Raw genomic sequence first — 19,961 nt, 5'->3', positions numbered from 1 at the left:
CTTCCTGCCTGTCCTTCCTGATTGTTAAATAACCTGGTATGTTTAATTCCCAGGCATTGTCACCCTGCAGCCATGTTTCTGTAATGGCCACAAGATCATACCCATATGTAGCTATTTGTGCCTTTAACTCGTCTATTTTGTTACGAATGCTACGTGCATTCAGATAGAGTGCAATCTAACTCACTCTCTCTCTCTCTGGTAAAAAAAAAAGTTAATTCCAGTTCTGCGACAAATGGATAAAAATGTTGCTAGTGTTTTCTTTCTTAAAAATTATATAAGGTACACTCAACTAAGATGGTGTTAAGGTGGCAGTCAGTCACCCCTGGAGTGGGTGGAACAATAGGCAGAATAATGGCGGTATTAAAGGGCTCTCTACATCACAAAACCTGCATTATAATTGTTCAAAATGAACTTATGGCATAAAATAGAACATAAGGGAGGAATATGGAAATCATTTCTACTCATGGTACTGCCAACTACTTCATAAGGCATCGAACAAGCCAAAAAAAGTTTAAACTACAATAAGTCATGGTTAGTCTAATTCAATGACAATTTTGGAACTACAGAACTCAATCCTACTTAGGGGAGTTTTCTGGATGATATGAGGTATTAAGAGCATCCTTCACCATCATTCGAAGGAAACAAAAGTACAAACCAGTTAGCCTGATTAATATTTAGAGTGCAGTACAAGAACCGGTGAAACCACATTGATATTTATCACATCTCCAGGCAGGAGGCTCAATGGGTAATTCAACCTTGGCAGACTTCACAAGCAGTTTATGTATATAATTTAATTTAAATGCACTGTCGCAAGTCATAATATCGACAACATAACACTTCCAGACACATGGAGGGCTTTATACAGGATCTGCACATTTGGCTGAAGATACTCATTGACAGGGCTATGGTGACACCTTGCTGAAGAACTAAAACATAGAAGATAGGAGCAGGAGTAGGCCATTCGGCCCCTCAAGCCTACTCCGCCATTCAATGAGATCATGGCTGATCATCCAAATTCAGTACCCTGTCCCTGCTTTCTCCCCATATCCCTTTAGCCTTAAGAAATATATCTAACTCCTTCTTGAATATGTTTAATGAATTGGCCTCAACTGCCTTCTGTGGTAGAGAATTCCACAGGTTCACCATTCTCTGGGTGAAGTAATTCCTCCTCATCTCTGTCCTAAATGGTTTACCCCTTATCCTTAGACTGTGACCACTGGTTCTGGACTCCCCGGCCATCGGGAACATCCTTTCTGCATCTAGTCTGTCTAGTCCTGTCAGAATTTTATAAGTTTCAATGAGATCCCCTCTCATTCTTCTAAACTCCAGCGAGTATAAGCCCAATCGACCCAATCTCTCCTCATACGTCATTCCTGCCATCCCAGGTATCAGTCTGGTGAATCTTCGCTGCACTCCCTCCATGGCAAGAACATCCTTCCTCAGATAAGGCGACCAAAACTGTACACAATACTCAAGGTGGGGTCTCACCAAGGCCTTGTACAACTGCAGCAAGACATCCTTGTTCCTGTACTCGAACCCTCTTGCTACGAAGGCCAACATACCATTTGCCTTCTTAACCGCCTGCTGCACCTGCATGCTTACCTTCAGCGACTGGTGCACAAGGACACCCAGGTCTCGTTGCACTTCCCCTTTTCCCAATCTATTGCCGTTCAGATAATAATCTGCCTTCCTGTTTTTGCCACCAAAATGGATAACCTCACATTTATCCACATTATACTGCATCTGCTATGCTTCTGCCCAATCACCCAAGCTGTCCAAATCATACTGGAGTTTCTCAGCATCCTCCTCACAGCACACATGCCCACCCAGCTTTATGTCTTCTGCAAACTTGGAGATATTACATCTAGTTCCCTCGTCTAGATCATTTATATATATTGTGAATAGCTGGGGTCCTAGGACCGATCCCTGCGGTACCCCACTAGTCACTGCCTGCCACTCGGAAAAAGACCCGTTTATTCCAACTCTTTGCTTCCTGTCTGCCAACCAGTTCTCTATCCAAGTCAGTACCTTGCCCCCAATCCCATGTGCCTTAACTTTACACGCTAATCTCTTATGCAGGACCTTATCGAAAGCCTTCTGAAAGTCCAAATACACCACATCCACTGGTTCTCCCTTATCTATTCTACCAGTTACATCCTAAAATGACCAGAGATGGGGACATTGGTAGCACCCACTAACTGTGGGGAAAATTAGGTGCTAGGACCTGTCCACTCAGAAGACAGCCTTGGGATGATCTCAACTATGCAACTTGGGGCAAGTAGGTGAACCTTCAGGCCCCCTAGTGATTTCCTGGCTGCACATGTAATTTTACTGCTGGTTACAATTTCTCATGTGCCTTCAGTTTGTTGCCTTCTTTATAGATGGGCAATCGTACAAATACATTATAATGCACAAGAGAACGTATTATTGTTTAGTTCACAGACATGAAAGAGCTACAGCTTTTCCAAAAACTCATTGATATGACCGAAAAGTATCTGCGATTTCATGGGATTTGGGTATAAATTTATTTCAAAAATATTACAGTGTGCACTTCCACTATATAATTTAAGTTAAAATATGAATGTCTCATGGTTATTAATGAACCATGGTATCAAAGCAATTTAATTCATGTGAACTTGCAATTGTAAATGCGGAATCCCAACTCAAAATGGAAACTCGAAATCAATTATTTTATTAATGTTACAATTATTTTTCTCGCTTCCTAACCATCTCAATTTTTACGGCTGCATAGTCCAAGTGGAACATTTTCAAACATCAGCAGATAAAAGAAGAATGGTGGGGGGGGGGAAATAAATATAACGTAGGCACTTAAAAAAAAATAACGTGAACGGGTGTTACTTATTCACAAAAAAATTGCAGGCTCGTCGTGTTGGGGTGAGGTCAAAATAAACAAAAAGTATTTAAATCCCCTTCTGTTTGATCTCGATCACTGCAAGATGTCAGCGGCGGCAGCAACAGCGACCGTGGAGACGCTGCGAGGCCCCAACAAACTAGGCCCTAAAAAAAAATCGCCCTCGTCATCCTCATCACCCGAAAGAAAGTAAAATAATTGCGAAGCCCTTTCGGCGCGGGGTTCTCCAGACACGTCGAGCTGGAAGAGAAAATAATTCAAGGGCAGCAACTCAGCCGGCTGAATTCAGCGTCTTTAAAGAAGACAAGCCGACCCAGCCTCTCCCGGCTAGGCCTGAATGACACAGTGAAATTGGACGAGGAACAACCCAACCTCTCCCTTCCCCCCCACCCCCCCCTGCTGCAGCGGACGAGGAAAAGCCTGAGGCCTACCGGCCTTCAAAGAGAGGGAGTGGGAGGGAGGGAACAAACCTCTCCTTCAACACATCCCGGAAAATGCCCAGTTATTTCAATCAGCCCCAGGATATACTCACTCTACTCCCGAAGCCATCGCTGGATCAGTCTTTTCCTCTTCGGCTCACAAGGCGGTGTTTAATATTTGGCCCCTTAATGTTTCTCTCTCCCCCGTCACTTGCTGGTTCCCGAGTTGTTAAAAAAAACCCTGCCAGCCGCTCCACCACAACGCCGCGTCACTCCGAGCTCACAGCGAGGCTGCCCAATCCAGAACCTTCCTTGGAGCCCTGACGTCACCGCCCCGCCCCTCCTGCCTCACGCGGCTGCGCCCCGAGACCTTCCGAGCCGGTCTTCCGTGAGGCCGCCTTCAGCTGTCAGTCATCATACCCCGAAAAGGACAAAACGCTGCCTTTCTGTTGAGTCATACGACAGCGCTTGCTCTGCGCTGATGGCCCATATGCACGATGCACCATCGCAGCCCACTCTGGGTTTTAAAATATATAACCCATTTTACATAAGAAATAGGAGCAGGAGTAGGCCAATCGGCCCCTGGAGCCTGCTCCGCCATTCAATAAGATCATGGCTGATCTGATCCTAACCTCAAATCTACTTTCACTCTCCATCCCACCCGAACCCATGTGATCTCCTGGGAGAGGCAAAAAAAGATAAAAAACCCAATGGCCAATTTGGGAGAAAAAATCTGGGAAATTCCTCTCCGACCCATCTAGGCGATCGAAACTCGTCCAGGAGATCACTCTGTCCCTGTATTTCCTTCTGTAAGAGGTGATCTCCACCCCAGCGTGGAACAGGCCCAATTTACTCTTGAAGGACTCCTAGCTGGCAGCCTGTTCCCGAGGTCTCCACTAATCCCTGTGAATAGAAACATCTCCTGAAATCTAACACAGAATTAGAACACAAGTAGGAGGAGCAGGACCAGGCTACACGGCCCCTGGGCCCGCTCCGCCACCCACAGAGCCATGACCGATCCGAACCTAGCCTCATGTCCGATTTCCACCCGCTCCCCATAACCCCTAATTCCCATTCTAGGAAACTGTCTATTTCTGTTTTAAATTTATTTAATGATGTAGCTTCCACAGCTTTCTGGGGCAGCAAATTCCACAGACCTACCACCCTCAGTGAAGAAGTTTCTCCTCATCTCAGTTTTGAAAGAGCAGCCCCTTATTCTAAGATTATGCTCCCTAGTTCTAGTTTCACCCATCATTGGGAACATCCTCACCGCATCCACCCGATCAAGCCCCTTCACAATCTTATATGTTTCAATAAGATCGCCTCTCATTCTTCTGAACTCCAATGAGTAGAGTCCCAATCTACTCAATCTCTCCTCATATGTCCATCCCCTCATCCCCGGGATTAACCGAGTGAACCTTCTTTGTACTGACTCGAGAGCAAGTATGTCTTTTCTTAAGTATGGACACCAAAACTGTATGCAGTATTCCAGGTGTGGTCTCACCAATACCTTGTACAACTGCAGCAATACCTCCCTGTTTTTATATTCCATCCCCCTAGCAATAAAAGCCAACATTCCATTGGCCTTCTTGATCACCTGCTGCACCTGCATACTAACCTTTTGTGTTTCGTGCACCAGGACCCCCAGATCCCTTTGTACTGCAGTACTTTCCAGTTTCTTGCCATTAAGATAACTTGCTCTATGATTTTTCCTGCCAAAGTGCATAACCTCACACTTTCCAGTATTATATTCCATCTGCCAAATCTCTTTTGCTTTAAAGAACCTTAAAAATGTTTTTGAGAATGTTTTAAATGGGTTTTCAGCTCTGCCTCACAGTTTCCGATGGAACATAGAAACAGGAGTACACCATTGAGCCCCTCCAGCTTGTTCCGCCATTCAATAAGATCATGGCTGATCTTGAGCTCAAAGCCACTTCCCCGTCCACTCCCCATAACCCTTCACTCCCTTACATTGCAAAAATCTGTCTATCTCCATCTTAAATGTATTTAATGACCCAGCCTCCAGGGCTCTTTGGGGCAGAGAATTCCACAGATTTACGACCCTCAGAGAAGAAATTCCTCATCTCAGTTCTAAAAGAGCGACCCTTTATTCTGAAACTATGCCCCCGAGTTCTAGATTTCCCCACGAGGGGAAACATCCTCTCTGCATCTACCTTGTCGAGCCCCCTCAGTATCTTATACTTTTAAATTCCAATGAGTGTAGACCAAACCTGCTCAACCTTTCTTCATAAGTCAACCACCTCATCTCTGGAATTAACCTAGTGAATCGTCTCTGAACTGCCTCTAATGCAAATATATCCTTCCTTAAATAAGGAGACCAAAACTGTACGCAGTACTCAAGGTGTGGTCTCACCAATACCCTGTACAGTTGTAGCAGGACTTCCCTGCTTTTATACTACAGCCTCCTTGCAATAAAGGCCAACATTCTATTTGCCTTTTTGATTACTTGCTGTACCTGCATGCTAACTTTTTGTGTTTCATGCACAAGGACCCCCAGGTCCCTCTGAACTGTAGCATTTTGTAATCGCTCTCCATTTAAATAATAATTTGCTTTTTTATTTTTCCTGCCAACGTGGATAACCTCGCACTTTCCCACATTATACTCCATCTGCCAAATGTTTGCCCACTCACTTAGCTTGTCTATATCCCTTTGCAGATTCTTTGAGTCCTCTGCACAACTTGCTTTCCCACCCATCTTTGTATCATCCGCAAACTTAGCTACATTACACTCGGTCCCTTCATCCAAGTCATTAATGTAGATTGTAAATAATTGAGGCCCCAGCACCGATCCCTGTGGCACCCCACTAGTTATCATTTGCCAACCGGAAAATGACCCATTTATCCCGACTCTCTGCTTTCTGTTAGTTAGCCAATTTTCTATCCGTGCTAATATATTACCCCCAACTCCGTGAGCTCTTATCTTATGCAGTAACCTTTTATGTAGCACCTTATCAAATGCCTTTGGGAAATCCAAATACACCACATCCACTGGCTCAACTTTGTCCACCCTGCTCATTACATCCTCAAAGAACTCCAGAAAATTTGTTAAACATGATCTCCCTTTCATAAAACTATGCTGACTCTGCTTGACTGCATTATGATTTTCCAAATGCCTTGCTACTGCTTCCTTAATGAAGGACTCCAGCATTTTCCCAACGACGGATATTAGGCTAACTGGTCTATAGTTTCCTGCTTTCTGTCTCCCTCCTTTCTTAAATAGGAGTGTTACATTTGCAGTTTTCCAATCTGCTGGGACCTCTCCAGAGTCCAGGGAATTTTGGTATATTGCAACCAATGCATCCACTATCTCTGCAGCCACTTCTTTTAAGACCCTGGGATGCAGGCCATCTGGTCCAGGGGACTTATCGTCTTTTAGTCCCATTATTTTACCAAGTACTTTTTCCTTAATGATAGTGAGTGTCTTTAGTTGCCCCCTCCCTGTGGCCCCTTGATTATCCATTATTGGGATGTTGTTAGTGTCTTCTACCATGAAGACAGATACAAAATATTTGTTCAGAGTCTCAGCCATTTCCCGGTTCCCCATTATTAATTCCCCAGTCTCATCCTCTAAGGGACCAACGTTTACTTCAGCTACTCTCTTCCTTTTTATATACCTGTGGAAGCTCTTACTCTCGGTTTTAATATTTCTTGCCAGTTTACTCTCATAATTCATCTTCTCTATTATTTTTTTAGTTATCCATTGCTGGTTTTTAAAAATTTCCCAATCCTCTGGCCTCCCACCAATCTCGGCCACATTGTATGCATTCGTTTTCAATTTGATACCATCTTTTACTTCTTTAGTTAGCCATGATGGTGCTCCCTTCTCTTAAAATCTTCCTTTCTCACTGGAATATATTTTTGTTGAGAGTTATGAAATATCTCCTTTAATGTCTGCCACTGCATTTCAACTGTCTTACCCTTTAATTTACTTTTCCAGTCCACTTTAGTCAGTGCTGCCCTCATGCCATTGTAATTGCCTTTTTTAGGATCAGGACACTGGTTTGAGATACAACTTTCTCACCCTCCAACTGAATTTGAAATTCAACCATGCTATGATCACTCTTTCCTAGAGGATCCTTTACTATGAGATCATTTATTAATTCTGTCTCATTACACAGTACCAGATCCAAGATAGCCTGATCCCTGGTTGGTTCCATTACATACTGTTCTAGGAAACCATCCCGCATACACTCTATGAACTCCTCCTCAAGGCTACTATGGCCAATTTGATTTGTCCAATCAATATGGAGATTAAAATCACCTATGATTATTACCGTACCTTTTTTTACAGGCCTCCATTATTTGTTGATTTATACTCTGTCCAACAGAATTGCTACTGTTCGGAGGCCTGTCGACTACGCCCACCAGAGACTTTTTCCCTTTGTTATTTTTTATCTCCACCCAAACCGATTCTACATCTTGATCTTCTGAGCCAATATCACTTCTCACCACTGCACTGATCCTATCCTTTACCAACAAAGCCACCCCACCTCCCTTTCCTTTCTGTCTATCTTTCCGAATTGTCAGATACCCTGGAATATTCAGTTCCCAGCCCTGGCCACCTTGCAACCACGTCTCTGTAATGGTGATCAGATCATACCCATTTGTATCTATTTGTGCCATCAACTCATCTATCTCGTTACGAATGCTGCGTGCATTCAGATATAGAGCTTTTAACTTTGTCTTTTTACTATTTCTCCTTGTTTTGGCCCCATTTTCTGTTGCACTCTTATTTTTAATCTAAAGGAATGGTTCCTGAATCGAGAGAACTTTGGAAGATTATAGTTAGGGCATCTGCAATGTGCTCACCTACTTCGTTTAAAATCCTGGGATGGAAACCATCTGGCCCTGGGGATTTGTCACTCTTTAGTGCCATTATTTTCTTCATTACGGTTATTTTACTTACGTTAATTTTATTGAGTTCCTGTCCCTGATTTAATATTAGTTTCCTTGGGATTTCTGGCATGCTATTGTTTTCCTCTCCTGTAAATACTGACGCAAAGTAATTATTCAACATGAGGTTCATGTAGTTTTGCCAGTCACATGGTTTCACAGTGGCGCTCCCTACATTGCTCAGAATTCAGTTGTTATTAATAACACAGAGTCCTTAAAGGACTTGCCCAATGATATACTATGTTTTGCCTCACTTGCTATGTAAGAAAAAATCTATATGGGCAGTCAGAGAAGAGGTGAAAACCATAAAAGGTGTAAGATTAAAAGTGAGGACAATCACAAAATATTAAATACTGTGATTACTTCCTCCATGTATTCACAAGGGAAGATATGAGCAACATTCCTTCTTATAACAAAGACATCCGCAGGAGAGGCATACCAAACTCCAGTCTGCGAGCTCAGAAGGTAGCAGAGAGGTAAAAAGTAATCAGGGTGTGACGTCACCAGGGAGCAGGTAAGTGATTGGTTGGTGAGTATTTCTCTCTTTTCATTACAAGCTTGAATTCTGTGGTGTTAAATTTCTAGGGTCTCTGTGTTGCAGTGAGGACAGTTGGTAAATAAAGCGCCCTAGAGTATACCTGTAACTGGGGTATTGAATAAATTTTTAGATTAATTAAAGGAGGAAGTCATGGCAGGAGAGCTCAGACCCGTGTTCTGCTCCTCTTGCTCCATGTGGGAAGTCAGGGACGCTGCCAGTGTCCCTGGCGACCATGTGTGCGGGAAATGCATCCAGCTGCAGCTACTTGTAGACCGCATTGCGGCGCTCGAGCTGCGGGTGGATGAGTTTTGGAGCATGCGCGATGCTGAGAGGGTCGTGGATAGCACGTTTAGCGAGTTGTTCACGCCGCAGGGTAGGGCTGCACAGGCAGAAAGAAACTGGGTGACCATCAGGCGGAGCAACAGAGGCAGGCAGGAAGTGCAGGGGCCCCCTGCGGACATCCCCCTTTCAAACAGGTATACCAAGTTGGATACTGTTGAGGGGGATGACTCACCAGGGGAAGGCAGCAGCAGCCAGCTTCCTGGCACCAGGGACGCTTCTGCTGCTCAGAAAGGGAGGAAAAAGAGTGGGAGAGCAATAGTGGTGGGGGATTCTATCGTAAGGGGAACAGATAGGCGTTTCTGTGGCCGCAAACGTGACTCCAGGATGGTTTGTTGCCTCCCTGGGGCCAGGGTCATGGATGTCACTGAGCGGCTACAGGGCATTCTTAAGGGGGAGGGTGAACAGGCAGAGGTCGTGGTCCACATTGGGACCAACGACATAGGTAGGAAGGGGGATGAGGTCCTGCATCAAGAATATAGGGAGCTAGGTAGCAGGTTAAAGAACAGGACCTCAAAGGTTGTAATCTCTGGATTACTCCCAGTGCCACGTGCTAGTGAGTATAGGAATAGGAGGATAGAACAGATGAATGCATGGCTAAAGAGTTGGTGCAGGAGGGAGGGTTTTAGTTTCCTGGATCACTGGGCCTGCTTCTGGGAAAGGTGGGACTTGTACAAGTCGGACGGGTTGCACCTGAACCAGAGCGGGACAAATATCCTTGCGGGGAGGTTTGCTAGCACTGTTGGGGGGGGTTTAAACTAACTTGGCAGGGGGATGGGATACAGAGGGGAGCTGAAATAGGGGGTGATGTGCTGCCAATTATAGAGAAAAAAACAAGTCAGCTTGGTAGACAGGGCAAATATACAAGGGCAAGGCTGGATGGCATCTATTTTAATGCAAGGAGTCTTGCAAATAAGGTGGATGAACTGAAGGTGTTGATAAACACATGGGAGTATGATACTGTTGCTATCACGGAGACATGGTTGAGGGAGGGGCAAGACTGGCAGCTCAATATTCCGGGGTACAGAATCTTCAGGCGAGACAGAGGGGGGGGTATAAGAGGAGGGGGTGTCGCAATATTAATTAAGGAGTCAATTACTGCAGTAAGGAGGGATGATATATTAGCAGGTTCCTCTAATGAGGCCATATGGGTGGAGCTTAAAAACAAGAAGGGGGCAAGCACTTTGCTGGGAGTGTACTATAGACCTCCAAACAGTCAGGGGGAGATAGAGGAACAGATATGTAGGCAAATCTCAGAGAAATGTGCAAATAATAGGGTAATAGTAATGGGGGATTTCAACTTCCCCAATATTAACTGGGATAGTCAGAGTGTGAAAGGCACAGAGGGTGTAGAATTCTTAAAGTGCATCCAGGAGAGCTTTTTGAGCCAGCATGTAGAAGGTCCTACAAGAGAGGGGGCGGTACTGGACCTAATTCTAGGGAATGTGGCCGGCCAAGTGGAAGAAGTGCTAGTAGGTGAGCACTTTGGTGACAGTGACCATAATATGGTGAGATTTAAGGTGGTCATGGAAAAGGACAGTGATGGGCCGGAAATAAAGGTTCTAAATTGGGGGAAGGCCGATTTTAATAGGATAAGGCAGGATCTGGCCAAACTGGACTGGGATCAGCTACTTGTAGGAAAATCCGCATCGGAGCAATGGGAGGCTTTCAGAAGGGAGATTGAGATCATACAATGGCAACATGTTCCCGTAAAGGTCAAGGGTGGTTCCAAAAACCACAGGGAACCTTGGATGTCAGGGGATATACGAGAATGGATTAAAAAAAAAAGGTGGGCTTTTGGCAGATACAAAAGGCTAAAGACGGAGGAAGCCCTAGAGGAGTACAAAAAGTGCAGGGGGATACTTAAAAAATAAATTAGGAGATCAAGGAGGGGCCATGAAATAACACTGGCGAGCAAAATAAAGGAAAATCCTAAGATGTTTTATAAGTATATTAAGGGTAAGAGGATAACTAGGGAAAAAATAGGGCCCATTAGGGACAAAAGTGGCAATGTGTGTGTGGAGCCGGAAGATGTAGGAGGGGTTCTAAATGAATTTTTTGCATCTGTTTTCACTATGGAGAGGGACGATGTAGACACAGAAATAGGGCGGGGGGACTGTGATATGCTCGAACATATTAACATCGAGAGGGAGGAGGTATTGGCGGTTTTAGCAGGCCTAAAAATGGATAAATCCCCAGGCCCGGACGAAATGTATCCCAGGCTGCTGTGTGAGGCAAAGGAAGAGATTGCGGGGGCTCTAACACACATATTCAGAACCTCTCTGGCCTCAGGGGATGTGCCAGAGGACTGGAGAACCGCTAATGTAGTACCATTATTCAAGAAGGGGAGTAGGGAAAAACCGGGGAACTACAGGCCAGTGAGCCTAACATCAGTGGTGGGAAAATTATTGGAAAAAATTCTGAGGGACAAAATTAGTCTCCACTTGGAGAGGCAAGGATTAATCAGGGATAGCCAACATGGCTTTGTCAAGGGAAGATCATGTCTGACTAATTTGATTGAATTTTTTGAGGGGGTGACTAGGTGTGTGGATGAGGGTAACGCAGTGGATGTGGTATACATGGATTTCAGTAAGGCCTTCGATAAAGTCCCGCACAGGAGACTGGTCAAGAAGGTAAGAGCCCATGGAATCCAGGGTGCCTTGGCACGTTGGATACAAAACTGGCTTAGTGGCAGAAGGCAGAGGGTGATGGTCGAAGGTTGTTTTTGTGACTGGAAGCCTGTGGCCAGTGGGGTACCACAGGGATCGGTGCTGGGTCCCTTGCTGTTTGTGGTCTACATTAATGACTTGGATATGAATGTAAAAGGTATGATCAGTAAGTTCGCGGATGATACAAAAATTGGTAGGGTGGTAAATAGCGAGGAGGGTAGGCTCAGTCTGCAGGACGATATAGATGGGTTGGTCAGATGGGCGGAACAGCGGCAAATGGAATTTAACCCGGAAAAGTGCGAGGTGATGCACTTTGGGGGGACTAACAAGGCAAGGGAATACACAATGAATGGTAAGACCCTAGGCAAGACGGAGGGTCAGAGGGATCTGGGTGTGCAAGTACACAGATCCCTGAAGGCGGCGGAACAGGTGGATAAGGTGGTAAAAAAGGCATATGGGATACTTGCCTTCATTAGCCGAGGCATAGAATATAAGAGCAAGGAGGTTATGATGGAGCTGTATAAAACACTGGTTAGGCCACAGCTGGAATACTGTGTGCAGTTCTGGTCGCCACACTACAGGAAGGATGTGATAGCTTTGGAGAGGGTGCAGAGGAGATTCACCAGGATGTTACCAGGGCTGGAGCGCTTCAGCTATGAAGAGAGACTGGGCAGATTGGGTTTGTTTTCCTTGGAGCAGAGGAGGCTGAGGGGGGACATGATTGAGGTGTACAAAATTATGAGGGGCATAGATAGGATGGATACTAAGGAGCTTTTTCCCTTAGTAGAAGGGTCAATAACTAGGGGGCATAGATTCAAGGTAAAGGGCGGGAGGTTTAGAGGGGATTTGAGAAAGAACTTTTTCACCCAGAGGGTGGTTGGAGTCTGGAACTCACTGCCTGAAAGGGTTGTGGAGGCTGGAACCCTCACAACATTCAAGAAGCATTTGGATGAGCACTTGAAATGCCATAGCATACAAGGCTACGGACCAAATGCTGGAATATGGGATTAGATTAGACAGGGCGTGATGGCCGGCGCGGACACGATGGGCCTCTATCCGTGCTGTATAACTCTATGACTAAAATTAATGACTTTGTTATAAATGAGATGGATGTCTCAGAAAGGTTAATCAGGCTCAAAACAAATAAATCCTCATAAAAAGTTGGCACGAAATAGTTCCAGAGAGCTAAAGAGACGAGGGAAGACTGTTTAAATTATTTAAATCTAAACTGTCTTTTCATCTTCCATCTTCTAAGTTTAAGGTTATGCTCTCTTGTAGAATCTGTGACAATGTTAAACATATTAATATTTATCTTGTATATACCCTTTGAATCTTGAATACTTGGATTAAATTAATTGGCACTTGGAAAGGTATGGGCTAATAAATGAAAGTCACTACAGATTTGTTAAAGACAAATCGTGTATGACTAACTTGATTGAGTTCTTCAATGAAGTAACAGAGAGGGTCGATAAGGGTAGTATGCTTGATGTTGTGTGTATGGACTTTCAAAAGGAGTTTGATAAAGTACCATGCAATAGATTTGACATAATTAGTAAAATTAAAAACCATGGGATTAAAGGGACAGTGGCAGCGTGGATACCAAATTGGTTAAGGGACAGAAACATAAAAAAATAGGAGCAGGAGTAGGCCATTCAACACGATTATGGCTGATCCTCTATCTCAGTACCAAATTCCTGCTCTCTCCCCATACCACTTTGATGCCTTTTGTGTCTAGTTGGCGAAGAGAGTAGTGGTGAACAATTGTTTTTCAGACTGGAGGGAAGTATACAGTGGTGTTCCCTAGTGTATTAGGGCCGCTGCTTTTTTTGATATATATTAATGACCTAGACTTGGGTATAAAGGGCATAACTTAAAAGTTTGCAGATGATACAAAACTTGGAAATGTAGTAAACAATGAGGAGGAGAGTAACAGACTTCAGAGGACATAGACTGGTGAAATGGGCAGGCACATGGCAGCTGCAATTTAACGCAGAGATGTATGAAGTGATACATTTTGGTAGGACGAATGAGGAGTGGTGTTAAGTCTGTGTGTTCTAGTTGTAATTACTAACACAGACTACAAGATTAAAGTTCAACAGGTCTTTACTGGTTGGAGGTCAGGACTACTACTAAATACAATATTACTACAGTGCTTATATACCGGTGGTCACCACCGGTATTACGTATACAGCAGCCAGAGAAAGTAGTACATCTCTTAAGGTGGAACAGGCTTAAGTTCTCTTAAGGTGGAACAGGTTACATGCACCACAATCCTCCCTTTTTAGCTTAACAGTCATATCCCCATTTAACATAACATAATAACATATATAACTTCAGGTATAAACAGTTCAAAGGTTCAGTCTCTCAGGAGGCCTTCTGATTCGGTTTGGATAACGCCTTTCAGTGGTCTCCGATTCCTGTTGCTGAGGTGACTCCTCCAGTTGGTCTCCCATGCATTGGGTGTTATCATCATCAGGGACATTCCCTGCCGAGGTAGATGCTTCAGGTTCATTAACGTCTTCCACAGTTGTCTCTCGTCACAACCATGAGTTTGACCCTTGCTCTCGATTCTACCAGTTGATCCGCATGACGCCTTATCACATTGTTACCAATATCTACTGTGTACATCAGAGGTCCTTGTCTGGCCCGAATTGTTCCGGACTGCCATTTTTCGTTTCCATAGCCCCTTGCCAACACTGGTTGTCCTACGTCGAAACTTCGAGTGGTCTTGTTATTAATATGCCGGAACTGTTTGTTTTCCACTTCCCTCCGCACATTTGGTTTTAACAAGTCCAACCTGGACCGCAACCTCCTGTTATAAAACATCATGGCAGGACTTTGGTTAGTCACTGCATGAGCGGCGTTTCGATATGCCATTAGGAAATTGTCCACCTTGTGCTGTAGCGGAATCTGATCATCGTTCATGGCCTTTATTGCCTTTTTGAATGTTTGGACAAATCTCTCGGCCAACCCGTTTGTCGCCGGATGATATGGGGCAGAGGTATAATGTTTCACCCCATTCTTCTTTAAGAATTTTTGGAATTCTTCCGACACGAACTGTGGTCCGTTGTCCGAACAGATCTGTTCTGGCAATCCGTTCCTTGCGAATATTGTTCTTAACACCGCGATTGTCTTTTCTGAAGTAGTGGTATTCATCTTGATCACTTCTGGCCATTTGGAATGTGCGTCCACCGCAATTAGGAACATGGAGTCCATGAATGGACCAGTAAAGTCAATATGTACGCGTTGCCATGGGGCTGAAGGCCATTCCCATGGGTGTAGTGGTGCGATCGGAGGTGCATTTTGCACTTTTTGGCACCCAGCGCAGCTTTTCGTCAACTCCTCTATCTGTTGGTCAATACCCGGCCACCATACATAAGCCCTAGCAAGACTTTTCATCTTAACGCCCCCCAGATGACCTTCATGCAGTTCTTTTAGAACTCTTTCCCTTAACTTGGGAGGAATAATCACTCTTGTCCCGTACATCAAAGTACCATGGCAGACGGACAGCTGGTCTCGCCTTGCCGAGAATGCCGGTAACAGAGGATCACCACGTGTTGGCCATCCTTTCACTGTCACCTCGTAGACTCTGGACAGTGTCGGGTCGTTCCTGGTTTCTCTTTCAATACTTGCATTGGTGACTGGTAAACACTCGATGATGGTCGAATGAAATAACTCAACAGGGTCAACTTTCGTCGTTTCTTCTTCTTCAGGTAGTGGCAGGCGCGACAGCCCATCAGCATTGCCATGCTGCTTCGTACCTTTGAATTCTATTTGATATTGATGTGCCCCTAGGAAAAGGGACCATCTCTGGAGACGCTGTGCTGTCATCACTGAAACACCCTTCTTAGGGTTAAAAATGGATACCAACGGCTGATGGTCTGTCAGAAGTGTGAATTTTTGGCCCTGCAGGTAATGATTAAACTTCTTCACTCCCCGTACAAGGCTGAGAGCCTCCCTATCGATCTGCGCATAGTTGCGCTCAGCGGAGGTCAATGATCTGGATGCAAACGCGACTGGCCTTTCCGTGCCATTTGGCAACTTGTGTGAGAGTACTGCCCTAATACCATATGGAGAAGCATCACAAGCCAACCGAATAGGCAGTGTCGGGTTGAAGTGAGCCAACACTTCCTCTGAGGTGATCAATTCTTTGCTTTTGCGAAATGCCTTCTTACAGTTTTCGCTCCATTCCCATGGTACCCCCTTCTGTAAAAGAGCGTTTAGCGGGTGCAGTACCGTGGATAGATTTGGTAGAAATTTATGGTAATAGTTAATCAATCCTAGAAACGACCTCAACTGAGAGACATTATCCGGAGCGGGAGCCTTTACAACTGCCTCTATCTTGTCAGGAGACTTATGAAGCCCCTCCCGGTCAATGACATGACCACAGTATGAGATCCGCTTCTGGAAGAACTCGCATTTCTGCCGATTAACTCTAAGTCCATACTCTTTCAGTCTGTTGAGCACCAGTTCCAAGTTTGCGAGGTGTTCTTCATCACCATCACCTGTAATCAGAATATCGTCCAGGTAACATTGTGTGCCTGGAATTCCCTGTAATACCTGCTCCATGGCCCTCTGCCAAATTGCTGGAGCCGATGCCACTCCAAAAACCAGCCTATTGTACCGGTACAAACCTCGATGTGTGTTGATCGTGAGGTATTGGCGTGACTCTTCTTCAACCTCCATCTGCAAGTACGCCTGCGCCAGGTCTATCTTGGTGAAGTGTTTCCCGCCAGACAACGAAGCAAAAATATCCTCAATCCGCGGAAGCGGATACTGCACCGTGTGAAGCACCGGATTAACAGTGATTTTGAAATCGCCACAGATGCGAACCTTCCCTGGTTCTCCTGGCTTGTTGCTCGAAGGACGTTTCATAACGGGAACAATGGGCGTAGCCCACTCACTCCAATCTACCTTAGACAGTACACCTGAACGTTCTAGCGCTTCCAGTTCCGCTTCTACAGTAGGTCGTATTGCATAGGCTTTAAAAATTTTTGGGTGTGCATGTTCATCAATCTTGATGTTTGCCGTAATTCCTCTCAGTGTTCCCAGTCCCTGCTGGAACACCTCTTTAGCATCATCCAATATTTTGGACAATCGTTTAAGTTTGACATCTGTTTCCCCGGAATCTATCGTTAGTGCCTTCAAGGAGTGCCAGTCCATATTCATTTTCCTAATCCACTCCCATCCCAGTAGTGGTGGACCTCCTTCAGGTAGCACATATAAGTCCATTACTTGGCTTTCTTCGCCCTTGTGGACCACTTTTACCTCTATCTTTCCGATGGGGTACACTCTTTGCCCCGTGTATGTTTTCAATATAATCTCCGTATCCCGTAGGGGAATATGTTGGAATAACCTTTTGTAATCTTTCTTATTCATGACCGTCAATGCCGATCCAGTGTCCAATTCCATCTTTACTTGGACTCCTGCTATCTGAAGGGTGACCCAAATTGTCTGGAGATCTGCATCCTTACCAACGTTGTGTACTCTTAAGCTACCCAGTTCATTACTGCTAGCGTCTGAATCTGACTTCTGTTCGGTCGAACTGTTCTTTGTCACCTTGTGTACCTTTATGTATTTTCCTTGCGGTGACTTTTTGTTGCTGGTCTTCTTTCCTGACCGGCATACTTTAGCTATGTGGCCAAGCCTGCCACACGTTCTGCATTCTTGGTTTTTAAACCAACACTGGTTCTGATCGTGCGTTGTCTTTCCACAACGATAACATTTTACAGTACTCAAACCCAATTTATTTGTACTCAGTTCCGGTGACCGTAGCTGCATTACTGCCGTGCCTCTCGCTGCGGCTTCGTGTGCTGCTGCCATAGTGACCGCTTTCTCAAGCGTCAGCTCATTCTCCTCGAGCAGTCGCTTTTGTGTATCTTCTTTTAATAAACCACACACAAATTTATCTCGTAGCGCCTCTGTCAGTCTCGTTCCAAACTGACAGTACTTTGCTAGCTTACGCAATCCCATTAAATATTCAGCATTGTTTTCATCCTTCAGCTGCCTTCTGCTGTAAAATTTAAATCGTTCCGCTAGCATCAGCGGCGTGGGGTTCAGGTGATTTTTCAGGACAGTAACAATCTCGTCGAACGTCTTATCCGCCGGTTCATTTGGTGATAAAAGGTGTTTCAATTGCCCGTATGTCTTCGCACCCATTAAGTTTAATAATGTTAGTGCTTTCTCTTCATCTGGGATTTTATTTGCTTTACAATAATTTTGTATGCGTTCTACATACATGGCCCAATCTTCGATGTCGCTATCAAAGGTATTAATGTTCCCATGTTTAGGCATCGTTGCAATTTAATTTATTTTTATCCAAGATGGCGGCTTCCCGCTCTTGTCTTCGTCCTCCGCCTACAAAATGGCGGTTTTCCCGCGCTTGGCGGTCTTCACCCGTCCGACGCTGTCTCCGCTTCACCGCGGCTCTCGCGCCTTCAGTTGCCCCAGACGCTGCGCCTTTTTAGCCCGAATGCGGCCCGGCCCTTATCACCAGCCGCGATCGATGTCCCCGCGCTGCGCCTTTCGGCCCGAATGCAGCCCGGCCCTTATCTCCGGTCGCGATCGATCTCACCGCCCTTATTCCTCCGTCTTCCCTCCCCGTCTGTACAGCCAACGCGGCCGACTTTCTGGTCGCGTCGCTGCCCGGCTTACCCACCACCGAGGTAGAAAGAAGATAGCTGACAGCCGCTGATGGAGGCTTCGAGTTCAGGATGTCTTCTGCACTCTGGTTTCTCGATGTCTGCCGCGCGACATGTCTTCCAGCAGGGTGATGAGGGTGGAAGCCTCTCTTCGACGTCCGTTCTGTGGACGAAGCCGCCGTGGATATAAACTGCCGCAGGGTAAGAATCGGACTCGTCGCCACTGTTAAGTCTGTGTGTTCTAGTTGTAATTACTAACAGACTACAAGATTAAAGTTCAACAGGTCTTTACTGGTTGGAGGTCAGGACTACTACTAAATACAATATTACTACACAGTGCTTATATACCGGTGGTCACCACCGGTATTACGTATACAGCAGCCAGAGAAAGTAGTACATCTCTTAAGAGAACTTAAGCCTGTTCCACCTTAAGGTGGAACAGGTTACATACACCACAAGTGGCAATATAAACTAAATGGTACAATTTTAAAGGAGATGCAGGAACAGGGCGACCTGGGGGTGTATGTACACAAATCGTTGAGAAGGCCGTTAAAAAAACATATGGGATCCTTGGCTTTATAAGGAGAAGCATAGAGTACAAAAGCAAGTAAGTTATGTTAAACTTTTATAAAACACTGGTTAGGCACCAGCTGGAGTATTGTGTTCAATTCTGGGCACCACATTTCAGGAAGGATCTCAAAGCCTTAGAGAGGGTGCAAAAGAGATTGACAAGAATGGCACCAGGGATGAGGGACCTCAGTTATGTGGAGAGACAGGAGAAGCTGGGGTTGTTCTCCTTAGAGCAGTGAAGGTTAAGAGGAGACTTGATAGTGGTGTTCAAAATTATGAATGGTTTTGATAGAGTAAATAAGGAGAAATTGTTTCCAGTGGCAGAAGGGTCGTTAACCAGGACACAGATTTAAGGTGAATGGCAAAAGAACAAAAGATGACAGGAGGGAAAAAAATTTACGCAGCGAGTTGTGATATGGAATGCACTGCCTCAAAGAGTGGTGGAAGCAGATTCAATAGTACCTTTCAAAAGGGAATTGGATAAATACTTGAAGTGGAAAAAAATTACAGGGCTATGCGGAAGGTGCAAGGGAGTGAGACTAATTGGATAGCTCTACCAAAGAGGCACATTGGGCCAAATGGCCTCTTTCTGTGCTGTATCATTCTATGATTCTACAAGATCATTCCCGGGCCTTCTCTTCTCCAGTGTAAACATGCCCAACTTCTACATCTTCTCTTCATAACTCAGGTGCTTAAGCCCAACTATTCAAAAAAAGGTTTGTTATTTCCTCAAAATAACACGAGATTTGTCAGGCATGATCTTTCTCCCATAAAGCACCCATAGTTCTTTATTTCTTCAGGTGGTTCATCTTTCATTCACTCAGGATACCCTCCAGTTCTTTCCTTATGGATATCAGGCCTGCAATTTGCCCCTATTTATAAACTGGCATTCTGTTCCCGTTTCTTCAATCTTCAGGTACAGTCCCTGTTTTCAAGGATTCTCATTAGAACAAATCCAATTTCATTAGCTACTTCCTAATTATCCTGGGGTGCAAACTG

At 45.0% G+C, this 19,961-nt stretch overlaps 1 protein-coding gene across 1 annotated transcript in view; it reads right to left on the bottom strand.

Annotated features, from left to right (window-relative positions):
• vcp (valosin containing protein) overlaps window positions 1-3,565 on the bottom strand; it is a 55,804-nt gene extending 52,239 nt beyond the window's left edge. The window contains exon 1 of the mRNA XM_085973084.1: window positions 3,405-3,565. Coding sequence (XP_085829210.1) covers window positions 3,405-3,421 — 17 coding nt within the window. The 5' untranslated portion in view covers window positions 3,422-3,565. The remainder of the gene's footprint in view (window positions 1-3,404) is intronic.
• Window positions 3,566-19,961: the final 16,396 nt, after the last annotated feature.

This window comes from Somniosus microcephalus, chromosome 2 (genome assembly GCF_052327205.1).
Source record: "Somniosus microcephalus isolate GS21.2 chromosome 2, FLI_Smic_1.0, whole genome shotgun sequence".
Lineage (NCBI taxonomy): Eukaryota > Metazoa > Chordata > Chondrichthyes > Squaliformes > Somniosidae > Somniosus > Somniosus microcephalus.
This window is presented reverse-complemented; position numbering and strand designations above follow the sequence as displayed.